At 45.4% G+C, this 12,064-nt stretch overlaps 1 protein-coding gene across 4 annotated transcripts in view; it reads left to right on the top strand.

The window, feature by feature from the left end:
* Positions 1 to 12,064, top strand: part of LOC127611239 (FERM, ARHGEF and pleckstrin domain-containing protein 1-like) — a 45,121-nt gene that overhangs the window by 16,416 nt on the left and 16,641 nt on the right. For all 4 annotated transcript variants that reach the window (XR_007965278.1, XM_052081644.1, XM_052081643.1 and 1 more), the window contains exons 3-7: positions 10,279 to 10,383; positions 10,492 to 10,534; positions 10,647 to 10,725; positions 11,082 to 11,179; positions 11,424 to 11,538. Coding sequence is in view for 3 of the 4 variants with exons in the window: in XM_052081644.1 (XP_051937604.1) it covers positions 10,279 to 10,383; positions 10,492 to 10,534; positions 10,647 to 10,725; positions 11,082 to 11,179; positions 11,424 to 11,538 (440 nt within the window). In the remaining variant the exon portion in view is untranslated. The remainder of the gene's footprint in view (positions 1 to 10,278; positions 10,384 to 10,491; positions 10,535 to 10,646; positions 10,726 to 11,081; positions 11,180 to 11,423; positions 11,539 to 12,064) is intronic.

Genomic DNA, 12,064 nt, shown 5'->3' with positions numbered 1-12,064 from the left:
GCTGGCTAATGGCTAGTAGAAAAAAAAATAATGTGGTCCAGTTTAGATTTTTCTGTCAGAGCTGTACCAAGTTACTACATAATACATATCAAGTCAGTGACAGGATATGTAGCTGCCTCACACTTTAGCCACTAGCTTACACCATTCAGAAAAATAAAAACGGAAAAATGATCCCACAGGGCAACCATGCTGCATACTGTGACGTTACCTAGGAAACCTGATTTAAAAGCGATCCGGAGTCACAAGACTAAAATCCATTTGCGGTCAAAGCAAAGCACTTCAAGTTGCACTTCTTCAAAGCTCTTACAAGCAGAGGCGCTTGTAGCCCCGCTTCATCTATTGTTGATATGTTGTTGAATTAGTCAGGAGGATTGCTTCTTCCCGAGAGTAAGTCCAAACCTCAACACGGCCAAGCATGCATCCAATACGTCTGGCGTGCGTGCTGGTAGCGGTATCACAGCCCAGCTAGTCGGCTTAACCTCTCAGCCAGTGATTTTGGATGTGGCGGAGAATACTCCAAATTGGATGTGGTCTTAGAATGCTTTTTCGTTTATCCTCCAAAATCCATGCATGTGGTCACAGTAATTGCATCATTATGTCACGCAGGGACAGAAATGGCATCCAACACTCAAGAATGATACGACAGAGGCATTATACTCGGGCAAATAGTAGGTAAACTTCCGCATATTTCCTGCTCCTCCAAATGAGTTCAAATTTGTTCCCCCTCATTTATTAGCAGCCATAATTCTTTCAATGTTACCATGGTGACGGCTGTGTCTTGCTGTTTCACTGGAGGCACGGTGTCGTCAACGGGTCCTAAATCCTTCCAGGAAGTGGCGGCCTACGGACACGGAGCAACAGCTGCCGGCCTTACTTTTGCCGTTCTTTGTCAGCGCGCGATTTCCCGTCGAGGCCGGTGTAATGTGAAGGCTTGTCCCTTCCGTGGAAAATGAGCCTCATTCTGTCAGCACACGGTGGCCTCAGCCCATATTTTCCTCATTGCGGGTCTTTTAACGACGAGTACTCTTCGTGTCAGTTTTGATTTACTCCAAAAAAATTAGACCACATCGTCAGTTTTCCCAGTTGTGTGATTTCACTCAGCAGATGTGGCAAAAGCCATTGTCCAAATGTTTATGATTTACAGATGATAACTGCTTCTGTAGGCCCTCCATGAGGCTGACACATGTGCTCTCCGCACATTTTCATTCCCTGTCTACACCTAGCCAACAGTGTTGCCAGGCAACAAGACTGCCATTAGCCTGCTCATTGTTTCTTCTTGAGATCTTACCTACTTTGGCAATTCGTTGTAGGGTTTGAGCAATTATAAGGGCAACTCAACAGCATGGCGGCTAATTGGTTAGCATACCACTCGTCTCTGTCTATGTTCTCCCTGTGCTAGCATAGCCACAGTTCAAAAACATGTCCTGCATGTTGGTGGAAAAAAAAAACATCGAAAGATATCGAATTGGAAACTTTCACTGTTCAATGTTGGAATTAACAAAGGGAAATTTAACGGCAAGGTATCGTATGGTAGTGAAATGAACTCACTTCACGAGCAGCAGATTGGCAGATAGCGAACAATTCTTCAGTAAAGAGGCTTCAAACCGTTTACGGCCACTCTTGAGTCGAAGTTACTCCCAAATGAAACATAAATGAACGGAATTACACTTCATGTATTTCAAACAACCACACACAGTAGCTTTGACCTCATGGCAATCGGTTTAGCTTCATGCTAACAAATACTTCCAAATGTCAATGACTGACAGATGATCACTTCCCAGTGCAGCTTTTGAATTAAATATGTGACAGGCGGTCTTGTCCTGTCTATATGAACTTCACATTTCATTAGCTCGGATTGTATTGTTGATCTTTTCCTTTTACAATATTCTGTCAAGAGAACCTCTAGCATGCCTCCAATCAGTTACAGTAACTGCGTGTGCATCACAGGGCAGAGGGCCTCTGGATTTGCCACTCTGGAAGGCTAAGTCGTTTAAGGCTAATCTCGAGGAGGCCGATTGATTGGCCTCTCCCGGAGAGCAGCATGTGCCGCTGTCATTATTTATTACTGGTGGAGATTAAGGTTAAAAGCTGGAACATGCAGCAGGGCAAGGAGCGACAGACGATCTTTTCTTCGAGTCATCCCCTGTGTTGAAAAAGGGGGACATAACCAGTTAACGCTAAAACGTTAAAATGGTGTGTGGAAGCTTACGAAGCGGACTTGTCTTCATTCCGTAACTCAAAATTAACCTGAATTTACACTTAGTAGAATGCGGAGACCCACCAAGGCTAGCATATGTGCCGTCTTTTTTTTCCATCAGTTACACATACATTGATGTTATTTTTGTTCCTTTTTATTTCTCTCAAAATGTTGCTGAAGTGTTTGAAGGTCAGACAGGCTTCGAGGGCTAAAACCTGAGTGTGTGGCTATTAGTTAAAACTTTCCCGGCTCCCCTTTGTCCCGACTTTGAAAAGTTTGACGCTCCTTTCCACTCAATTAATTTTGTGATTAGCCCGCTGATTGCCATTACGCTCAACCCTTTTATTTTTCATCTGTATTCCGAACTTTAACCTCAGTCGCGGTTCTCATCAAATCTGTTTGCTTTCTCGAAAGAGTTTGAATCAAAGCTTTCATCCAGGCATGGTCCTTTAAATACGTTTTACCGTGGAGAAAATGAATGATCAATGAATTGATTCTTTATTATTCAAATTACATTTGAAGAGGGAGGGAGTTTGCCGTCGCCATTTGCTGCATGTTGTCCTTCTTTAGATAGAAAAGTCGAGATTGCAGTCCTACTCTCGCATGTGCGCTGAATTGTCTATGTACGTTCTTGATCTCAAAAATTAGGGAAACCCCGCTAATGCCACGCGTGTGTGTGTTTAACACATTTCATGAGTTTCACAGATTGCCTTTATTTACTCTTGCTTGATGCGAAGAGAAGCACACCCACTATAATCCCTCGCAGGGATGGGCTTTGCCGCGGGTGACCAAAGCAGCAGGGGGTCCAGGATTTGCCGCATTCTGAAAAGGATTCCGGCAGATGAAAGAGAGAGGCCAATCGTTTTGGTCATTCCAACTGCCTTCAAACCTCCTCCTGCCCTCTTGCTTACTCTAGTGAGTGAGGCACAGTTAACCTCCGCCACGGAAACATTTAGTGGCGTGTCACTTTACTGCACGTTTCAGATAATACAACCATTTTTTTTTGGTGGGGGGTGCATGTGTGAACATGCCAAAGTGTCTCCCTTTTCCTTTCTACCTCAGCAGCCATTCAGTAAGTGAATATGCACACCCCAATTGTTAGATCCCCCCCCTGATCTATGATGCTCTTGCGAACAGCAGGAGGTCCCGCTCCAAAACTCTGGACCATTATTCAAGCTTCACGGATACTACGAGATGCTCACTTCATCATTATTCATTCATTCATTCATCTTCCGTACCGCTTGATCCTCACTAGGGTCGCGGGGGGTGTTGGAGCCCATCCCAGCCGTCTGCGGGCAGTAGGCGGGGGACACCCTGAATCGGTTGGCAGCCAATCGCAGGGCACACATAGACGAACAACCATCCACGCTCACACTCACACCACATATTTTTGGAATGTGGGAGGAACCCGGAGCACCCAGAGAAAACCCACGCAGGCCCGGGGAGAACATGCAAACTCCACACAGGGAGGCCGGAGCTGGATTCGAACCCGGTACCTCTGCACTGTGAAGCCGACGTGCTAACCACTACACTTTATTCATCAAGTAAAATCTCTATTTGTGTAAGAGTGTAACGCTCATCGAAAAATGGTCTCGTCGGTTGAGGATGGCGCCGCTAGCCCCCTTATTGAATCCCCCGGGACTTTTATTTTCACGGTTGTCCTCCCCGGGACCTTAAAGCAGGAATCCTGTGACGCGATGATTCTTGGCAGCTGTGACAACCCAGTTGCCACGATTTCCTCAATATTTTTCTTGCGCAGCTTAGGGGAGAGGAAAACCCAGAGGTTTTTCAAGCAATGTCCTCATTGTGTTGCGATCCCATCGGCCCACATTTGCTTTGCTATCAGGCGAAGAACCGTAAAGCTTTTGATGTCGAGAGCACACGCCACATGTGCGACGCGCTTCCATACGTGCGTGATTCCCAGCAAGTTTGCAACCCTCCATTCTCTTCCTGTCAGCTTGCAGCTTGTAGTCGAGCCACCCCGGGAACCTCGCCCGTGCATGACCTGAATCACAATGAGCGCTCAATGCTACTGACCTCCCTGTCCTAGCCCTCCCTCCCAGTGTGAGTATACCTAGCCTCGCACATCCATTCATACACTCGACGCCACTGCGCAGCGATGCCGCTTATATGATACGGTAAATAACTGGGTGACCTATGTGAAACGCCGCCGGGAAGTTAGTATCGTCCTCACGTATGTTTCCTATAAAAGCACGACAGTGTGGGAATGAATCTTCCGGCTACTGGAAGCACTTCTGTAATGTCAGTACAACCCCCGAGAGTGCAAACACCGCTTCTAGAGTTCAATCGTAACCAGATTCGTGTGCGGCGACGCCTGCATCCCCCCCGCACCCCCCCACCCCGAGGCCAATCGGCATTCGAGGCAATAGTTATCCTCCTGCCGCATCCTCGCCAATGCACGTCCTTGCCGTTACATCGCTGTCATCCTTGACTTTCGGCCTCTTATGACGCTCCTCACGGGTCGAAGCCTCCCGCCGTGTGACGGCCGCCGTCGCCGCGCTGTTCCGTTAGATAAGAACCTGGATTCATTCATCTTCCTAACCGCTTGATCCTCACTAGGGTCGCGGGGGGTGCTGGAGCCTATCCCAGCTGTCTCCGGGCAGTAGGCGGGAGACACCCTGAATCGGTTGCCAGCCAATCGCAGGGCACACAGAGACGAACAACCATTCGCACTCACACCTAGGGACAATTTAGAGTGTTCAATCAGCCTGCCATGCATGTTTTTGGAATGTGGGAGGAAACCGGAGCACCCGGAGAAAACCCACGCAGGCCCGGGGAGAACATGCAAACTCCACACAGGGAGGCCGGAGCTGGAATCGAACCCGGTACCTCTGCACTGTGAAGCCGACGTGCTAACCACTGGACTACCGGGCCGCCCTAAGAACCTGGATTTAAACGCCAAATGCTTGCAGACAAGACGTTTAAATCCAGTTTTTGGAAATCCCAGCCAATACTGTGTCCAACAATGGCTAAGCAGCTGGCTCAAATGCCATCATTTACTCCTCCAGTGCCGTGTGACAAGCTTCTCTTTGTTTCCCCTGAAGCCTACAGGCATTGGCAGTGTGTTTACCACCACTGCCACACTCCCATCCTAGTCGTATTGGGGGGTCGGCGGGGTGGGGGGGTGGCTTAGCCCTGCCAAGGCTGGCACATCATGGGTGAAGTGGACCATACCAACATAATCTCCTGAAGGGGAAAAGCAGCAGGAAATACAGTATGATATACCTGACCTTTAGTGGCTGATATTTGCCGGAAGGAGCTCACTCAAGGTGGGGGTGTTGGGGTGAATTTTTTATTATTTTTTGTCTTGTTGTTTGCCCTGCAGTGAAAGCCCAAGCGGGTGTGTGTGTGTCCAGACATTGCTGTCATCTTTGTTTAGACATCCTCCGTCAACACGGGAGAGGGCATGCGGAGGTCAGGGTAGTGGTGCGAGCATGATTTGGAGTGGTGATACACATGTAAACAGAAACGGCACCCTTATGGCGAAACCTAATGAGCCCTGACACCCATTACATCCTGCCCACCCTTCACAGAATAAAGATGTGGAAGCTAACTTGGGTGGTCAGTACAGTGGACTCCCGCTATTCTCGGGGAATAGGATAGGGGCCAGGTCGGCCTGCCATTATAGAGGCTAGATTGAAAAACATAAACAACGCATTATCTTAAATCGTTGGTTCTCTACTGTTGTCACACGGGGAGCAAGAATTCTCTAGCAAGTTGATCCCAAAATTGATTTTGTTACGCATTTTACAATTTTTGTAATGATGTATTTTGTGTTATACAAACATTCTTTTTTTTTCAAATACTCAAAATGTTCAGAGGCATCTGTGCTATCCATACATATATAGTTTTTATTAGTTATTTCGGATTTTTTATTCTTTATTTTTTGCAAAAGGAAAAAAAAATTTTGTCTGGAGGTCCCAACCAAGCCTGGTTTGAAGCCTCCTGCAAAAAGGCAAACTCATTTGCGATCCTCTGGCGCCACCTAGAAGGTGCACAATTGGAATGACCTCAACCCAACAATGTGGCATGCATACGTCTGTCCAAGCGAAAACAAAGCGATTGACGTAAAAATCGCGTGAAATGCATGTTTACACATTAGGTTTACGATGCATTCAAAAATATGAATTATAATGGGTCTCTATGGTGCAAAATATGTAAATTGTGAAGATTACGGAATCAAAACCTTTTTTATTATTGCTGCAATGCCTGAGAATTATCAGCCAGTGACGTCATGAAATTTAGGCCATTTTAGAACCCCCCCATATGTTTCAGCTATCTCGTGTTTTTCCGAATGTCTTTGCCTTTGATTCAAAGACATAATTTTACATTTATCGCAAGCGGTGGACTACGAGGGTTAATCAAATACTGCTTTATTTTCTAGTGACAGCAGATTTACAAGGCAGGAAATGAGAGTGCTTCAGTCTGACAAAAGCACCATTGAACATTTATTGTTTTCACCTCTTGTGCTTTGTGTTCCGACATTGATATTTTAAGTTGCGCAAAATGAAAGTGGAACGTCAATGACTGCACACAAGGAGCAAATGTGATTCCCTGACTAGATTTGTTTGCGGCAGACTGTGCATCTGGTACTTGGGACTCCGGTGAGGATATACCTGACTTAATCCATCTTAACTGTCACGTCACATGTATAGAAACCGTCAAGATGAAATAAAAACACAATATAACTACTCGCAACTGTGCTATGTAAACGGAAAAGGTACCTTGATGTCACAAGCGAAGGAGCCCCGTCTATAATGCAGTTCAAAAACAATATTTATCTCATGACACAATAAAAGCAGGGTGGTCCAGTGGTTAGCGCGTCGACCTCACAGTGCAGAGGTACCGGGTTCAATTCCTACTCCGACCTCCCTGTGTGGAGTTTGCCTGTTCTCTCCGTGCCTGCGTGGGTTTCCTCCCACATTCCAAAAACATGCATGGCAGGCTGATTGAACACTCTAAATTGTCCCGAGGTGTTAATGTGAGCGAGGATGGTTGTTCGTCTCTGTGTCCCCTGCGATTGGCTGGTTCAGGGTGTCCGCCGCCTACTGCCCGAAGACGGCTGGGATAGGCTGCAGCACCCCCTGCCACCCTTGTGAGGATAAAGCGGTTCAGAAAATGGATGGATGGACAATAAAAGCAGGTATTGAAATAAGATCATATGAATGCAGCTATGTTTTGCTATTCGAAATTGGTTTGAACCCGTTTTCCTCAACCAAACCGATGTGAGGACGGGAAAACCGCTAAGGTCATTGAGGGTCAACTTCCTGGCCTCGGCTGACCTTGTAAGAATGAATTTGATATTGCTCATATAGTTTAAGTTGATGTTAGCCAGCGCTACTGATCCTGAAGGCCCCCGTGCACATTACATTCTGTCGTGCTCGTGATAGTGTTGAAGACGTCAAAAAAGGCCTGCCTGACAGTAAGTCGCGGGAATCGATTTCCACCACAGACCGTGTCAAACAAGCCCGGTTGGTTGGACAAATAACCGCCTACAAGTACTGACGAGTGCCCGTGTGGCACACCTGCGAGCACCAAGACCGCAAACATTCTCTGGCATTGTGACAGTGAGTGATGGCGAGTGGTTGGCCCAGTGATTGCAGCACACGGGCCCACTTGCCCGCCGCTTCTTTGACGTCTGCGAGTCACAGCGCTCAATGTCATTTCACAAGTCTTTTTTTTTGTTCTCTCAGACATGTAATTATTTCCTGAAGGCTTTTCTACACACATTGTTTGTAGCAGTTGGTCAGGAAGCAGAGCAGGTTTCTGCCAAGAAACTGTTTCGGTTGTACTCCTCCTGTCCTTATCATCGGCTGGTGGCAGCTGGTTGTCTGCATAGGTTGTCCTTGGCTCTGCAGAGCGATAGGATGGCAACAGTGGAGAGAGTCTGTTCATCTTCAAGGTTGCACATAAAGTTAAACGCAGACTTCATTTTTAAGTTCTGTCAAAGGCTTTGTGCTTTTTTTTTCCCCGCCACCTCGGCCACATACAGATTTATTTTAGGACAGACTTGTTAGCCAGTATGAATTGCCTGGTTCCTCAACCGCTTATTTGTTATATACAATTCACAGGATGTCATATTATACTGTATCTAATGTTACTGTCAATCTGCGCTATTTGCGGGGGATAGGAACTGAGCCCTGCCACAAAACGCAAACGATTGACGCCCTTGGGAAAATACAAATCATTGCGTGTAAACTGTAAGTATTGCACAAATGATGATCCCAGAAGTTTAATATCATTTCAAACTTATTTTTCAACATCAGCATTGAAAATGATTGACAGATTGTCGTTTTCTATTGCTCATGCAGCTGAAGTAATACAGAGTGCTGATGTGCTAACGTCACTTTGCTTGTATGGGACGTCTGTAGTAATTTTCTGTTTATGGCAGTGTCAAAGTGTCAAATTAACTCATTCAGTACCAACCGATTCTGGACCCAGTCTGAAAAGACGTTTAAAAACGTCTTTGGGAGTGAAGGAATTAAGCAAACGACGGCTTCCCAACTCGTTCAAAGTCTGCGTGATGTACGCAGGCCTACATCTTGTTCTTCAGATCCCAAGATAGTTGCGGATGACACAACAAAGTCCCCACACTGTTTGCAGCTAAGCGGTGCACTTCCGTTTTGTCTGTTGCCTTCAAGACATGATTAATCCACACTCCCAAAAAAAAAAAAATCTGTTTTCAGCGCAGCATGCCCTCTATGTCTGTACACCCGGTTATCGACTGGGCGTGGAGAGGTTTGTGAAGGGAGGAACGTGGGGAGAATTGTTCGGGGAAGATTATAGATTTGGATGTGGAAGTGTAGCCTTTGACACTCAGCTGATGGTGCGCTAGTTTTAATTGATGGAGCATTAAAGGGAAAAGAGCGGAACACCTACAAGACATCAGGCTTGGTTCTGCTCAACTGCCTGTTTTAAGGTGTCAAATTAGAGGAAACTCTACTTCCTGGAAACATTCCCTCACACAAACGTAAATCATTAGCCGAGTCTGGGCGCTGTGGTGCACTCTGTGCTTGTGCAAACCAGTCATGAGTTAGCGGCCAGCGTGCGGCAATCCAAAATGCTGCCGTTGTCTTCCAGAAGACGTCTCACTGCCATTGAAATGTTACTGTCATGTTTCCTGTGTTTGTGCGCCACCGCAGTGGAAGCAACCGCATAGAAAGGTTGCAATAAAACTGTAGGTCACTCGTGTCGCAATAGGCAGGGAAGTTGGCTTTGTAGCGGTGCCTTTGTGAGTGGGGTGGAGTGCATGGAGGAGTTTAGACTTGTTTTCTGCTCGGTGTCATTAACCTCCAGGAGTTTGACTTGTCCCCAAAGTGGAATTTTTCTCTGTTTCTTGGTGTTCCTTTTGTATTGTTGTTTTAAAGCACGACACTTAAAGTCCAGTTGTTTGCTATTAACAGTGTTGGATCAGCTATTGGGAAGATGTAGTTGGCTAAGGTACAAGATAAGTATTCTACTCTAAATTTGGCTGAACTACACTGAAGGGTGATGTTGATTTTTGTCAAATGTGGACTTGTGAAGCCCTTTGAGACTCATTTGTGATCGAGGGCAACTATGTACAGTGAATAAACTTGACTTGAAGCTACCCACCAGAGACATGTATTTTGCTAAGTTACAACAAAATGACAACTTCCTGTATATATGATCAGCACCAAAAGGTACTCCAAGTTGATGCAGTCTCTTCAAAACAAAACAAAAATGTTTCATTTTGTAATTGTGTGAACACTCGAAACAAATGTTATTCCATAGCAGCCAAAAACATGTTGCTCACTCATGCTAGCTAGCGTTAGCTTTTGAGCTGAGGACTCAAGAAATCGCATTTTTTTGAGGTATAGCCTTGGGGACTGACGGTCCATATCCTCCTCACAATTTTTCTGACAAAGTCAAGAACAGGCTGTAACTTGAGGACACAGAAGGGGTAAATGTAGCTTCTGTGAACACCACGTAGCTTATCTCCGTGTGGACACGAAAGAGCACCGGTTATTTAAATATCAGGTTTAACGCTACTCTTCATGTCCATCATGTGCGGGGGTGTTTTTTTTCTGTTCTGTCCACAGGTCAAAGCTTCAGGCAAGGTGCTATTCGACCTGGTGTGCAGGCACATGAATCTCATCGAGGGCGATTACTTTGGCTTGGAGTATCAGAGCCATCAAAAGATGATGGTGAGCGAGAAGGACAAATTAAGTGAACTGGATAACTGGAACGTTTTAACAAGCCAGGAATTTTCTCTCTATCAAAACAATAACATGGTGATGTTATCTTCTCCATAGGTTTGGTTGGATCCTATCAAACCTATTATCAAGCAGCTGAGACGTGAGTGTTTTTTGTTTTTTCCGGGGTGTTCCAATTTGGAGGTTTTCATCAAGGTGCAAATCTGACACGGTCCTGGCAATTTCTATTTTGATACCTCATATGTTCCTAACAGGCCCAAAGCACACAGTGTTGAGGTTTGCTGTGAAATATTTTCCTCCAGACCATGCCCAGCTGCTGGAAGATTTGACTCGGTGAGTTTCTTTCCACAATATTAATACTATCTTCGGCTCATTAAGTAGGCTCCACTTTGAACAATGACAAGTTTAAAGACATGCGAGCTGGATGTCAAATGAAAGTTTTAACGGTGAATGCCTCGCAGGTTGCACAATTTGGAGTTGCACCCATTTTTGGGGTGGAAAATAAGAGTTGCAAAACACTTGACACTCACAGAGTAACTGAAGGATGTTTTTTTTTTTGGGGGGGGGGCTCTTCTCCCAAGGATGCACAGTAATCCAAAACGTTATTGTACAGTGGAATAGGTTCTCTGATACTTAAAATCACCTGAAAAACATCCAGAATGGAACCATCTAGCGCTGTTCTTTTCCAGGTATTTGTTTGCCCTCCAAATCAAACAGGACCTTTCTAGTGGCCATCTGACGTGCAATGACACCAGTGCTGCGTTGATGGTGTCCCACATTATGCAGTGTGAGTGCTACAGTGTTCCTTTTTCTTTTTCTTTTTCTTTTTTTTGTTTTCAGCCCAGAAATAAGTGTACAGAGTGTGTCATAGATTTGTCTCACAATCATCTGATTTCTATTTTAGCATTTTAGCATTCTCGACGTGTCACGTTACTTTCTCAGAAACATGACATTTGTTTGCTGTGGCGTATTTTTTTTTTCATTGTTTCCACTGCCCTTTTCACTTAAGCTTGTTGTTTTTTACTTTGCAGCTGAGATTGGCGACTTTGAGGAGGGCCAGTGCCGGTCACACCTCCTCAATAATAAGTACATCCCCGATCAGATGCCCTTGATTGACAAGATTATGGAGTTCCACTCAATGAATGTGTAAGCACGGTGCTGTCCTGTTAATTTTTTAATCATCTGCAAAACACAGATCCAGTCACTCAAGTTGTTCCATTCTTTCTGATTTTTATTTCAAAAGATATCAATTGACTTAAATACGAAATGTTTTGTGTAAAAGGGAATGGCTGACTTGCACATGAAATATTTCACGACTTGCTCACACAGTAGAGTATATTCTCTTCAGTCTAGCGTCCGCGCATGGATTTGCATTCGTCTGCTGCTTAATGAAAATCTCTTCACGCACCAAATAATTCATAATCGTCGTCAGCCCGCTTCAGATTTTTCGTGTCAATTCTGGGTTGTTGAGTGAAGTCAAGAGTCCTTTTTTCCACTGGGTTTGAATTCAAGCCAGAAGCATCTCCTCAAACTGATGGACTCGCTGCGAGTGAATGGATGCTCATCAAAAGGAGCTCCTTTTTGATGTACTCTTTTCTCTCACTTACTCCACCCCCCCCCCTTCCCCCGTCCCACCGGAGGCGTCGTTGATAACTAAAGCCGCCGTTTTCGT

The sequence above is a fragment of the Hippocampus zosterae genome, chromosome 12, assembly GCF_025434085.1.
Source record: "Hippocampus zosterae strain Florida chromosome 12, ASM2543408v3, whole genome shotgun sequence".
NCBI classification, from domain to species: Eukaryota; Metazoa; Chordata; class Actinopteri; order Syngnathiformes; family Syngnathidae; genus Hippocampus; species Hippocampus zosterae.
Note: the sequence above shows the minus strand (reverse complement) of the source record. Positions and strands in the feature narration are given on the sequence as shown.